Below are 14,936 nucleotides of genomic sequence, written 5' to 3'. Positions count from 1 at the left end.
CAAGGATGAGCCGTGCTAACTGACTGACGCACCGCTATCCTTCGAATAACATAATTTCTATAATTGCAGATGAATCAAGCGTGCAAGGTCTGTGGCGAGCCGGCCGCGGGTTTTCATTTCGGAGCGTTCACCTGCGAGGGATGCAAGGTAAGACGTCTGTTTAATCATCGTTTGAACCTCGATCGTAAGATGGCTTATGCTACTGAAGGGCCTCAGCATCTTATACATGGCCAATCCAATTATTTTATTCTTAAACAGAACAATTAACTAGATAAATATCGCAACTGTTTTTTGCTAATATCGTTATTATTTCGTAAATAGCGATACGAAAGCTGGTAGAAATTTCCTCTATCTTTCTACCTATTTAACTTTCGATCGACAGCGTAAGAGGTATTAGGGGAAACAACATATAAAAAGAAGAAAGTTAAATCGTGTTGAAACAAGGAGATTCAACTTACAAAATTCGTGTTCACCGTCGCGTGAACTGTCTTTGTACCGTTAAAAATATTATTCGATAGGAATCAAGATTTTAAAATAGCACTGTGAATATTAATCCAGAAAATAAGAAAATTTAATTCGACGATAAGTTGGCGCTTCACCTACTCGTTGAAATCGCCGGCGAAAGATCGAAGTAACAGCAATCTATGGTCTCTGGTATCGGCTCGAAGTCGCGCCTCATCGCGTTCACTCCGATTTAAAAAGGCGGGAAGTTTAATAAGCCGTGTCGAATCGCGACAGGGAACAACAGGCACGTACACGTCGGACTATCAGCGAGGTAGGTGAGAAAGTCCCATTCCGATGGATGCGAAAAACGCTCGCCCGGCTCGAATCCATAAGTGGACGAGAGAATCGAGCGCGACTAATCGATTATCTCAGATCGTCCTCCTTCGAGGACGGTTTCGTGGGCATAACGCGATTGTCTTCGAAAACGTGACACATGGCGGAAACTTTTTCTCGTGTGCCATACGGCTGACAATCGAAACGTTTCACTCTCTTTCCTATCGACTCTATTTTTGATCGACTTTTGACAAACTTTAAGTGTTGATATCTGAAACAAGCTTCGAGATAGAAATTAGTAACTGATCGATGGTTTAATAATTCCTTTTTTAAATCTTTCCATCTCTCTGTGAGAAATTAGTACTTTTTATTCCCAAATTTGTTTATGGAAGAAAGTTTCGGAAGTAAGAAGATCTACGATGAAGCGTAAATTCGAGAAAAATTTCGAAAGCCGGAGACAAATGAACGATGGAAAATTTATCCGCGAATTTCGACGCATTTCGCGATTCCGTGGAAACATAAATGTCTCAGGTTTCGCTCAGTATGCAAATAGCCGCGTAACCAATAGGCGTTTTATTTTCAATAAATAATTTTCCAGGGAAAGGCTCGTAAATCGAGCCGTAAGAACGGTGCCGTAATGTAAGGAAAAGTCAGTGAATCTTTGCACAGATTTCACGTAATTCGTAAAAAAGTTGCTAGTGACGACTGCGCGTTACACAAGTGCGACAGTTAACACCGAGCTAAACGTTTATTCCCTTCGATTTATTTCGCCATCATTCCAGAACGAATTTCGTATTATTTTTCTTCAGCCTCGAATTTACTTTCTTTAGAATTCTCGCAGTATGTCTCAACCCTTTGTCAGAAAAACGACATTTCATGCGCACCTAATACAATTCGTAATAACGGCATAACGATCAATAGGAAAAATCTTTATCTCGACGAAAGTGATACATATTGATACAGGTGTCGCGATCATTATGAAATACGGCCTCCAACGTATCACTCGATGCAAATGGGCAAGTCTAGAAATCCACGTTGATATAATCAAGAGCATACTTCTTTGTACCATACGTTTGAACGATTTTCTTTTCCTTCTTATTCTTCGAGCATCTATTATTTCCTCGTTGCGAAAGGGTGAAAAATGGTGACCTCGCGGAGACGACAAGCGGCCAGGTTGAGCCGTCAGGCAAGAATAGCGGAGAATGGTTAGAGCAAAGCGGGGACTGCGCTTTCATCGCGATGTCCTTCGATGTTCCCGCGGCGGCAACGATCGATAAGGACCGCGAATAATATTCAATCGGTGGATTCCTCGGCGCACGTGCGCTCGCGGGAACTCGTACGAGTCGAATCGAACGACAGGACGAAGCCAGTGGAGTCTCTCTCGTTAGACCGCGGTTCTCTCCCTCCGAAGGGTGTTGACCCTTGCTCTTCTCGTCTCTCTTTCCTCTCAACTCCGTTTCCTCCCCCCTCCCCTTCCTCGTCCACCGTCCCACTAATGTGGTGCACCGTGGAATATCGGTACCGCATACTAAGTGACCCATCCGATAGTAATTGGACCTCATTAAGGCAACCACGGGCCACGGGCTGTCTCTGTTTTCTGCCGCGTGCGTTTACTTTCCCGCAGACCGAGCCACCAGATAACGCGTTTTAGGTAAATTAGACTTTCTCTCTCTCTCTTTCTCTCTCTCTCTCTCTATACTCGTGGGATCTCTCTAGGATCGAACGAACCCAGGGAAAATACGACCTACACACGTGATACGGATTTATGTGTGGATACCTATCGGTGGTCTTTGAAAGCCTCCTTGTCCGCGATCGGCCTTTCCTCCTCGCTCGACCTGTTACGCGCTCCGATCCATCCTTCCTCTTACGGTTTTCTCGCCCGGGTTCTACGCTGGATACCTCCGAGATAAGACGGCGACGCTTACATGTTTATTAGTGGTTTTCTAGCGGAGAGGTGTTCGAAGTTCTGGGTGTGGTTTTTGGGACAGGTTCGGTTTATGGGTACTCTTGAGCAATTGTGATTTGGTCATCCTACAGCGTCTTCGCTTTGCTATTGCGTTAGTGTATATATATTTCGAGATTGCTTTAAGCGATTCGTTTTTAACGATTTAAAGGAAATTTCTACATTTTTCAACATATTGCGTGGGATAAGCTTCATCGATATAAATCGTTCTCCAGTATGGTCTTGGACCTCTGGTAATTAATCCTTCGTGGGTTAACTAGGCCGTTGACGATCCAGTGAGAAATCTCACTGGAGAATCTTCATTTTTATTCAAATAGATTTTGAGCACTCGACTTAACGAACGGTCGTATGTGCAGTAGAACCTTGCTTACAATATCAGCCTGCTCCCATCTTTCTTGCAAAGCGCCAAATCCAAATTTTCTGTTATTCCGCGATCCGACAATCGAGCATTTCGTTAATGCGTTGCATATTCTGCCGTATAATGTAATTAACGAATCCCACAAATTTGTCAGATTCTTTTGAAAGTGCAGAACGATAAATAAAAATTAGACCGAACCATAGCTAACTCGACTGATCTATGAAATTTGAGAAAATACATTTACCTATAGGGGGAGGGGGGGGAGGGAAGTTAACTGTACAAACTACTTATCCTTCCTATCACAATGCATTTATGTACTACTTTCTTAATGTTTCTCGCGATACAAAAACCTCGAACCACATATTACGACCTCGTTCTTTGGCGAACATCATCGCAGGCGAATTTTTTCGACCCAGGTTCCCGTTAGCAGGACAAATCGCCGTTCGCCGAGTTCCCGGGACCTTTTTCCCGCCCCTGATCCAGCATCGATCATGTCAACGTTCCCCGGAGCGAGATGAGAGGCCGGCGCTCTCGATCGTGAAAATTTCTCATACGAATTGAATGTTTAATTAATGATGGTGGATCACCGGCGTGAGATCGTATGAAAAACGATATACCAGCCCGGGGAATTAATATTATCATCGTGGCCGTGTAAGTATACACGGCAGCCACGAACCCGAGAGAAATACCGAGCTCTGGAACGTTTGCTCTCACGGCGTTTTCGATGTTATCGCCGGGATATATAACGGCGCCATCGGGGCCTGATATCGAGACGCGAGAGTCCAGAGGTGAGAATCAAAGGCAAAGAAATAAAGGTCCTGACGACCCATCTTTCATCCACATCGACGCGACGACCTCTAAGTCGCTTTCGTCGGTATGTGTGTTCAATGTGTTTGAGCGCTTCTGAACGCTCGAAGGGAAGTTTGTCACGACGTTGTCGTTTAGCTGGTTTAGAGGGCTTGAATAAATTACATACAGCGAAGCCTGAGATTTTTATCTTGCCCGTTAAATATATACGATAAAGATTTTCAGGTTTAGTAGGATCATCGGAATGAAACTATTTTTCCTCCAGATGAAGCTTATAGTAATTAATGGCAATACAATATTTCTACGTGTATAAGAGATAATCTTTCGTTTTACATCTTAGTTTATCAGATTTACGAATAAGCAAACTTTCATGTTACTCGGATAAATCCCCCAATCGACGAAATGAGTATAGCAGTCGGCGTATAATAATTTTTTAAGTCCCAAGCAAAGTAACCTTTAACCGTTACGCGTGACGATTACACACGATATTCTCCAGTGTCCAATAACACTCTCCAGCAAACGACAAAAAAAAGTCTCAAGTGGGAACATAGAACCAGGTACGACTTCGCGCGTTCATAAAGAATTCCGCTTTTCCATTTATAGTCCAGTGAAAGGAGAAAAAATGAGGGTCAACTTTGACATTGTCGGTACGAGCGTCGACAAATCGCACACGATCTATCTCCACTTTTTACTTCTATTTCGTTTCAACACAGAACGTCGTGCGTCTCCTTAGAAACTCCGCGAGTGAGAGAGAGATTCTCCATTCTCACGAAGCCCACAGACGTCTATCCAAAACAGTGTGCGTGCGTGCGTGCGTACGTGCGTGCGTGCGTGCGTGTGTGTATGTGTGTGTGTGAGAGAGAGGGGGGGGGGACGAAGTTCGGGAAATATTTGAAATAATTTACCGAAACGCGCATTACGGGAGCGAACCAAGAAACGGAGAACTCTCATTAGCATACTAACGACTGCCTCGAATTCTTGGCGCTACATCGAAGAACGAGGCTCCCCTCGTTCCTTCTACACCTCTTGCCACCTTTTCCGCTTGGACTTCTTCCATTTTTGGTGACATCATGTTCTCCGGATGTGTGCGAGAGACGACGTATGATCCAGTCTTCGGCCTCGTCTGACTGATCGGTCGCCTCAGTCCAAAGTCCAATATTTTCAATGAATATTATTCATCTCGTGCTTTTTTGCGAGTAGGGCACCATAGATGAAAGATTGCAGTTATCTCGATATTTGTACGTTAGGTTTATTCCATCGCTTGCTATACAAGATACAAAAAGTATTTGCACACCATTCTATCTGCTACAGAACTTTTTGTATATACCAATTAAGTCCTGGTCTTAGCTCGAGATTAGTTGATAAATTTCGTATCGTTTGGAAATACTTTCGTACAGCTGCGAGAATTTGATATTATAAAAGTAAAATGTAGAACCCGATGAAGAAACGCTTCGCTCGAAGAATAAGGACACGCAAGCGCAATTATTTCTCCGCTATTCTTATCCACTATACATGTAAATATTTGTTACCTAAATCCTATATTACGCGATATCTGTCATACTCCAAGAAACTTTGTCCGATCGACCTCAAACTGCTCTAAACTGTCGTCACACAGTGACTTATATCTCTCAAACCCACTTGTCGATTCTTCATTTCGTCGTGTGCCGTATTCGCATCCAAATTCCACGACGATTCGGTGTCGATGAAAAACGGCAGCCATCGGGTTGGTCAGTGGAAGGCCATTCGGTCGGTTTCGAACGAAGAGGAGTGCAGAACGCGCGCGTGAATATTAACGCTCGTGACCCGGCTTCCATCCTCCTGCGCTGCACCAATCTGCAAGGCTCGACACGCTCGTTAGCGTACGGTCTCGGCCGGAAGGGGAGGAGAATTCGGGGATTCGCCGCGCGTTCTCATGCAAATCGTCTTCGGAGACCATTGTTTTCCGCGGAGGCGATTATGCGCGACCGACATCGCGACAAATTTTTCGTTCCGTGGCCCCGTCGAAACGCGTACGCGTGATTCACGTTTCGGGCCTCGACGCTCGTTATTCATCGCGCGACAATGGAGCCGCGACGGATCGAGGACGCGGAGCCGATTTCGTGGCGAAATCGCTCTTCACGCCGAGCTCATCGATCCTTTCTTTTTTCGAGGCGGATCCAGTTGCGGTCCGTGGCTCGCATAGCCTGGAATTCCAGCCACTTCCGCTGGAAGTACTCGAGAAAGCACTTAGCGCCTGGAAGTGTCGAGTTTTCCGGACGTGAGAAGCAAGCAGTGCGTTTTATGCGTTTATTGCACAGAGTGCACGATTAGGTAGGTTGAAATGCTTGCAACAGTGCCTCAAGGTGTCAACCCATTAAAGGCCGACGTTGCGTTAACGCGTTTCATTCGCAATATTTTTCAGTCAATTTAAGTAACTGATATCTATTTTTTAGAATATTGTTAGGATAAGAGAGAACCAAGAAAATGTTAAATATCTTCCTTTCCACTATTTCTTCTTGCATCGGAATTCTACGCTTCTATAAAGTTTGAAGAAATTCAAATATCTATAGCATTACGACCAACTACCTTTCTTCTTTCAATCATGAAAATCTTTCCCTCGTAACGATCGGAGGATTCGCGGCAATAATTTTTAATCTATTAATTTAAATCCAACCGTGTGGAAAGAGCAAGAGTACCACAAATGTTAATTGATTGTGAATTCGTAGCATAGTGAGTTGAGTTTCGTCGATTTACTCAAATTACCGTAAAGTAAAGCTTCTTATCGCAGCACATCCCTTCAATTCTTAAAGTTGAAAATCTAATTGTAACTCGTCTCTAACACTGATTACCAATAACCAAAGATAATATCTGCTATCCATGATGTCTATCGATAACCGAAAACACGTTGACCATTCGCAATCGTTATTCCTGACCTAACTCGTTCGAATTAAGATACCAACGCTCGTGCCATAATTTTTTAAATTCGGCTTATACCCGTTATGACCCGTGGAAAAAAGGGAATCGCGTCGTGGACAATTCATCTACGTCGTAAGTGGCGAGGCCGTGGTGCGGAGTTTCGTAAACCAACGTCGACGATACAATTGCAAAGGCGCACAGGTAACGTCGAAAGTCGCGGCGTTCCAGCTCTTTGCGTAACCGGTCGGCTTGGTCGCGGAATCGTTACGATTTGCGACGAGCGTGTACGGAACGAAAGGAGAGGCCGATTCTCACCGGTGGCTCGGATAAAATACGGCACGTGACAGTTCTGTTCGAGGGACTACCGAGTCGATATATTCTGTCTCTACTCGACTAGACACTCCCAGTCCGAGCAATAAGGCAACAAATGGCTAACAGGAAAAAGAAACGGGGAAAAAAGACGAAGAAAAAATCGAACGAACCGGTCGACTAATCTATCGATCGTGACGTGACGAGAAACGCTAATCGTGCTCGAGTCGCAAAATCTACGTGTAATTCTGTGGCAATGAAGATCGCAGGTCGTAGAGAAAATTATGATACGTCACATGTCCACTCTTCACAAGAGAGAGATTTTTAAAGTACAATTTTATTACGTTAGCAAGCTGTTAGAAATGTATCGTTTTATTTATTTTTAGATTCAATCGCGTGTTTCTGCCAGTCTTTTCAATACCTCGGAGATGCTTACATACGTCGCGGATATTTATGAATTTATGGGAATCTGATTATTCAAAAATATTCAAGCTACAGTAGTCGTTATTGTATGGTATTTAGAGGGCGAAGCAAATCTCTACTTGTATCCCATTTCCTCGAGTGTGTTCAAAAACATATAGATTTGCATAAAGGTTCACAGTCTAAAGTAAAATATGTACAATACTATATTATATTATTATTGAAATCGATATTTTTGAAATTTCTATACATATATTGACTTAATTATCTCCTTTTCAACCGTTTCACAATAAAATACGTCTTTTTAACCAGCAAGTAGAATCAAACTCTGGAAACCAGCAGAAATAGATTTATCCTTAGGATGTTCGAATGGAAATAAAAATGGAAATTGAACATTTCACCCGATGTTTTCTGGTCCCTTGCCATTATTGCCACTCGAACGAACGAAGAAGCGTTCTCTTTTGCGCGAACGTGCTCCCCACGTGTTGCATAAAGCGTTCTGGTAATCTACTTCTTCGTGATGTAACATACGTACGGGTAACGTACGCGAAGTACTACTTGGATCCGATTCCATGTACTATGGATTTTTCTTTTTCTTCCTTTCCTTTTTTTCCGTTTTGCGAAAGAAGCCTGCGCCGCATTGTTGCATAAGATTGCGTATAATGGGAGAGCCTCGATCGTTTCTGGCGGCGCTTATGAATGGGAAATTTGATCTAAGAACGTTCGCTTGATGGTGATAAATCTTTCGGTTATTGAAAATACAAAGGCAACTTGGTAGGGAACACTGAATTTATGAATATATTCAATTACGCTATGGTTGATTTATGGCGTGTGCATGTTGTCTTAACAGTGCCACTTTTTGTGCCACAACGCTAACAGTATGTGTTTTCTGTAACCGATTTTAATCAAAGTGAGAAAAACCAGATGAACGAGGCTAGCAAGAACTTCAACCAGAAACAGTATCGAAATAGCATCCTAGCTTTGCGCAGCGGCGATATCGTAACCAACCACAATCTACCGACGTGCGATTATTTTTAGTTGAAAGCTTTTGCCAATGTCCCGCTTTGACAATTTAAAACATTATTATTCCGGTTCAGTGATGATTTTGTATGAGATTTGTGAATGAATTCGCTGTAATAAGAAATACCGAACTATATTAACTGTTAATTTACAGTCGAAAATTGGTACGCAAAAGTATTGCGACAAATGTCTTGAAAGGTTTGCTAAAATTATAGTAAAAATCTTTTCTTTTCTCTGTTTCTCTTTATCTTCTATTTGCTTGTACGTATATCATAATTGTAACTTCGCAACGAATATACACAAGCAACAGCAACACATCGGCGTGATGTTTCTTCAGAAAGATCGCTGTGATTCGTTCAGTTTAAAAGATGCGTTAAAGTCGCAGTAGAAATCTCTCTCTTTCATAAAATGTTTCTCCGTTAACTTACACTGTTTAAAACCGTACGTATCGCCGCCATATAAAAAAATACAAGAAACTGTGCAAAAGTCTACATAAATAAGAAGCAAAACCATCGAAATTATCTTGCACATCGGTTTCACGTTCCTTCAGCTCCTCGTACACCTGGACAGATTCATAAAGGTCGCTGCGGTTCGTTCGTTCCATTATGGAGAATCGCAGTGCCTGTTTATCAAGAGGATCTATTTGCAGCAGCGGTATTTAGATGGTCGGCAATTAGGCGACGTAATAGCGGCAGTTAAGAGGCACGATGCGCGAACGTAGTTGCGAACCGAATCACCTTCGCCGCGGTGGATTCGAGGAGAAGGAAACGGCGGAAAAGTTGCGACGGTGGAGGCGGAAGAACTCGGATTCCCCGCGTGTGTTAACACGCGCCACCTTACAGCTGACCAAGCGTCGTTTTATGAGGGAGTTAATTGTACCGGCGGAGATATAGCGGCCAGATTGGCTCGGTAATCGAGTTTACGGCGTTGTCGAGGGGCACGCAGAGAAACTGGAATGGTCGGTTGCATTCAATTTCGCCAATTTCATGTTGTTGTGAATCGCGTGTCTTCTTGTTCGTTATTCGTAGGACGTTTAGTAGAATCGGTATCTCTTTTGGTTACGAACGAAGCTTGTTTATTGTGTGATAATCTATGGTAGCATTTACGATATTAAGCGAGTCGAGTAATTCGAGCGTCTTAAATCAGTCGTAAACTGTTTCTAAGAGAAAATGTTTCAAGCTGATGTATCTGTTTGTTTGCGACACCGTTTATCGTTTTAACGAAATCGTATATCGTTCGAGCGATCGATCATTTTTTACTAATCTAATTTAAGATTACGCGGGAAACCAGGTTCGTTGAGTTTCTTCAAGATACTGAAAACTCAGTTGCATTTATTTAAATGGACATTGCAAAATGTTAGACATAAATATCTGATATTGAGATACGAAGATGATAGAAACAAAATAATCGACGAATAAAATAAAGTAGGTAAATTAATCCGGCTGTTCGCCACAACTTGAAGAGTGTTTCAATGATAGGGAAACGCAGTCGGATCGATAATGATCCAAATGACGAAGCACGTTCGATCAACGACGTATCGATAGAAAAACTTTCCATAAATCGTGATCCACGTAAGTTACTGGACGTTCAAAATGTAGAACAAATCTTGCATCTACTTTAAGCAACGGAAATTCGTCTCTCGCAACATCTTGAAAATGACAACCGCGAATATGATCGCGAGCGACAGGAAACCTCGACGGTAGATACATAGGATTGGCATAAAACGTATAACGGGGAGGAAACCGCGAACCACGGCGCGTCCCTCGTATAAGATGGCGATTTACGAGCGGACAGGGTGGCTAGCGTAGCTCGGTCGCGTTAAACTTACCGCGAGCCGCCACCTTGCTTCTATGTGGTCCAAATCGCGGCGACGTTCGCTCTGTGCGCTTCTTTTACGAGCCAATAAATCGCGATCTATCGATCCGACGCTGCGAGCCTGCTCCCTCTTTGCCTCTTTCGAAAGCGTAATATCCGTGACATAATTTAACACCTGTCGTAATTTACGGTCGTTTTACAAATTGCGATTGTTAGTTCGTTAGTTAGTTCTCCACGCATCGAAGCATTCGGATTTTGTAACGGAACCTCGAAACCGATAGTTTTCGGTAGCTTCACAGGGAGCACTTTTCGTTTTTGCCCGCCTTTATTTAGAGATAATGAGAGCTGTGAACTTTAAGGATGATTATGGTGAAGTGTCGATTATATTCAGTCTCTTGTTAGTTCGATGTAAATGCTGGAAGATGCGCGATCATCGTGAGAGTTCTGGTATCTGTACATAATTTCCTCTTTTATTACGTATAGTTTTTGCTAGACGATGGAAGGAGAAGTTTCAGTTTTTTGATAGAGAATTAGGGCAAATGTATTTCAAGGTTCGAGTAAAGGCTTTAAATATAGGCAATCTGTTTGAGTAGAGATTATTAAACTATCAGGTATTGAAAGATGTTAAATGTTATACGTATTTGACTACTAGATATTAAGTATCGTTGATTTATTGCATATTACATATATTTCGTTGATTACGCGTTATCTTCTATCGTCTACGATATTTTCCCTCTATATTCCATATATTAATCCATTTGATATCAATTTCTGAATAAAAGATGATACTTAATCTTGAAACTAATACTAGTTTCCAATTACGCGCAATATTCTCTGCAACGATTTTCCTACACAAATCTTCAAAGAAATCAAATTCAAGGAATCCTAACTATATCGTGAAATTCTTTACACGACGCACACGACACATCGCCAATCCCGAATCGATTAAACTCAAGATCGAGATGATCTACTCGGAATTCTAATTTTATCCTCATTAACGATCCAGACATTGCTTCACAGCCAAACGAGATAGATTATAGCGTATCGCAACGAAACAAAATTATCGATAGAGTGCAGCTTTTTGGATCTTCGATCGACGATTTTTGGTGCTTGAGGTCTCGGCGAAGGTATCGAGATGGCCCAGTTCACGCCCATACGTTGTTGCCACAGACCACGCGCCCTTGAGGATGTTCATTTGGCATTCAGAGCGACGCCCTGCGACGCTCACGTCCCGATCTTTTCAGAACGATCGGGCTTGCGCAAACGCGAAACCACCGATTGACGCAACCTGCGAATTCCTTCCAAACTTACCGCTCTTGGAAGTCCCTAGACCGAATCCAATTCGCGGGAAAAAAGAAACCGGCTTCTGAACGCGACGCTTCTTTTTGGCGTTTCAAAGGCTAACTGACGAAAATCGGCGACATTTGCTGGAACGGAAACGACGCGTGATGAGTTAAGCGTGAAATCTTCTCAACTTCTTGTCCGCTGCTTGAATACCTTCGGTACAACGATTGCGTGCTTCGTAGTTCCATTTGCATGCGACATGACCGAAGCAGTTAGTGACCTGGATGGTTCCTCGTAATAGTCTCTTCTCCGTGATTTTATGATAATTTTAGGAATTAAGAAAATTAGGTGAAGGTTGATACGAGTTTAGAAAGTTCAGGTGTTTCTAAATTCGCAGTTTTTAAATATCGGACTCTTTTTTTGTCGCGGATGCTCGACAGAAAATCAACTCCTAAAATATAAGACGTTTTAAAATACTTAAATCGTCTTGAATCCGATTTATCGAGATCAACGGAGTATCACGATTACTAAACAAACGTTTTGCCTCTACAATCGTGTATGTCTATCAAAATAGCCTAAATTCTTTTCGTCGGAATTAGATAAAAATTGTAATAATCTTCATTTACGATTCACAACATTTTTCCTATTTTTCTCTTCTCTTGTGTCCAAATTATTGACCGAAAAGGTCTATCCCCAAAATACACAGTATCTTGTAAAATACCCTAAACTGCATTTAAAATCTGAAAGTGCCCAATTCGAGGAATCGATAACCTTCTGCCACGTTGTTTCTGCTTTCACCGGAAATACGCAGTGCAGACACGCGGCTGTCTGCCTCGCAACCTCGTAAATAAACGCTGGTCTCGGGGTTGCGTCGTCTACGTTGGCGGCGACCCGTTGTCTGCTAAATCTGTCTGTCTGTCCGCGAGACAATCGTCGTGTCGCCGGTGCTCGCGACCACCGGTGGTTCTCGTAGTCACGCGAGCTTAGGATGAAATATCGAACGCAAGGCTCTCGTGGAAAGCGTTCGTCGAACGATTATCACGCGGAGATCGAGATTCACGCGAGCAATTTCCGGATTCCCGTGGACGATTCACGATGCCTGGGTGTACATCATCGTGGATGATCTTTCGGCTCGAGCTTGGTCTTTCATGAACCAGGTAGAACCATGTAACGAGGAAACTCGCTGGTATTGTTTTCTCGAGATCAGCTATATCGTGGCACGTTACTGTCGAATGATTCTACCTTGGTGAACCGTTGAAAATCTACGAAAAGTGAAAGCAGGTAGCAATGGATTTAGATTTAGCGTTGGCTGAAGATTCTGGGATAGAAAGACTCGAAGATACTAAACGTTTCCTTAGGAAAGTTGAAGACTGTAAGTTTATGGATGGCAATCTCCTTGTTAATATTTCATAGAAATAAGTAAATTTGAAATTATTTGGTGAATTAAATTGCGAGTGAATGGTAAATAAATTTTTATTGGCTATTATAAATTTGTCTCTGGAGAAAGTATACGATTCTTGTCATAGCGTAAAACGTAGAAGAAGCAAGTAACGCGATACAATAAGGTAAATCGTGATCTTAAAACGAATCATAAATCGTAACAATGGCATCTAACTTAACTGCTTTCTATACGAGCATTAAAAATATCTCGTGTCCCAATTCCACGTTTCAACCCCAATCGATGATAGATAACGCGAGTGTTACGCCATCGCGACACTCGATCTCGTGGACGGGGATATTCATTATCCACCCTTTCCGGCACGCCAGGTGAAATTTGATCCGAGCATTCTTTCCCTCGGAGACATAATAGGGAACGTAGGTAGAGAACGATCGCAGATTACGCTCGGATTAAGCAACGGTCCGGTAGCGGTTCGATAAACAATCGGTGGCAAGTCCCCGAAGCCTAACGATTTATCGCGCGCGTTACGAAACAACTCGGCTCTGTCGATCGTTCGACATTTTCCATGCACTTTTCTCATTCCCCGCCATTGAATATGATCAAAGCAATTAAATCCATCTCGCGAATAATGGCATGCGCGCGGCCTTTGCGCCGCGACATCTGCGGCAAGACATTTTCCGCGCGCACGCAACGAATAAATCACCTAAGTGTACGCTATCGATCACGCTCCTAGAGAACCTCCCAGAGAACTCTCTCCGATGTCTTCTGACTTTATCCTTTTCGGGTAGCGCGGACTTTTCCTCCACAGATCTCTCGCGTCCCCTTTCAATTCAGTATATCCATATTCTTTCTCCAAACCACTCTGTCGTCGTCGTCGTCGTCTCGTAAACCGATCGAATTTGAATATCACGATCCTAGATCGGATACGATTAAACCAGAATCATTGGCTATCTTGTTATATTATTTCTCGTATATAGCGAGATGCTGAGCGATTCGAAGGAAAAAGAATAACTCGGGAGCGTGCGATGCCACGCCAGAGCATGACTTTTCCATCGTTGGAAGCAACGTTTTCTCGCGGTTCGATCAACAGCTCGGGGAAATAATTCTTCCTTTTATCGAGCATCGATCCACCGCACGGTTTCTTCTCTTCACTTTTTCTCACGTATACTAGTCTCCAGCTCTCGACATCTCTCTTTCTTTCTTTCTTCTTCTGTGTTCCTTCGTTTCCAACAGAATACACACAATTCGCGTGCTGTACGCTCGACACGACGCGCGGCTCGTTCGATCGCGCTCGTATCTTTCTTGGCTATTGGAGCGCCGCGATTCGCCATGCATCAATCCACACGCATGCTGGGCTATCCGAGGCTCGGATCCGCGGAACACCGTTCGACTCCGACGGCTAATGTAAGCAAATAGCTCGCGCGCAGACAAATTCCCCGCGGCCATATCGGGCCCCAGGAAAAATCGCTGACGTACGAGCGTGCACGGAGCCATAAAGCGCCCCCGGTGCAAGAGGAGCTTTCCAGACAGCTACGACGATCGAGACGATGGCGACGAGCATTGAAACACTGGCTCGTCTCGCCGCTGCAAGATCGATGACTTCCTGAAGCGGAACGCTTCGCGCACCGAGCTCCAAGAAGCTTCGAATGTCGCACAGAAGACTCTCGTGGGATGGACTAGGCTGATTTCTATCGGAAGATGCAGAAGATTTAACGGTGAATGGAAGAATCGGGGATGCGGAATATCGATTATATCGATTTTTCCTTTTTCTCTTTAACTGTGTAATTTTGTGGAACTGGAGATTAATCGGTTTAGAAAGTGGCATGTTTGTAAGAAGCGTATTCTCTAGAAGATTTTTCTTTTTTCTCGTCTCTGTTTTAATTGGACGA

At 43.2% G+C, this 14,936-nt stretch overlaps 1 protein-coding gene across 1 annotated transcript in view; it reads left to right on the top strand.

The window, feature by feature from the left end:
• The window catches only part of LOC122571603 (zygotic gap protein knirps-like), a 40,973-nt gene that overhangs the window by 14,432 nt on the left and 11,605 nt on the right, over nt 1-14,936 (top strand). Inside the window, exon 2 of the mRNA XM_043735565.1 lies at nt 70-147. Within this exon, the coding sequence (XP_043591500.1) occupies nt 70-147 (78 nt within the window). The remainder of the gene's footprint in view (nt 1-69; nt 148-14,936) is intronic.

The sequence above is a fragment of the Bombus pyrosoma genome, linkage group LG10, assembly GCF_014825855.1.
Source record: "Bombus pyrosoma isolate SC7728 linkage group LG10, ASM1482585v1, whole genome shotgun sequence".
NCBI lineage: Eukaryota > Metazoa > Arthropoda > Insecta > Hymenoptera > Apidae > Bombus > Bombus pyrosoma.
Note: the sequence above shows the minus strand (reverse complement) of the source record. Positions and strands in the feature narration are given on the sequence as shown.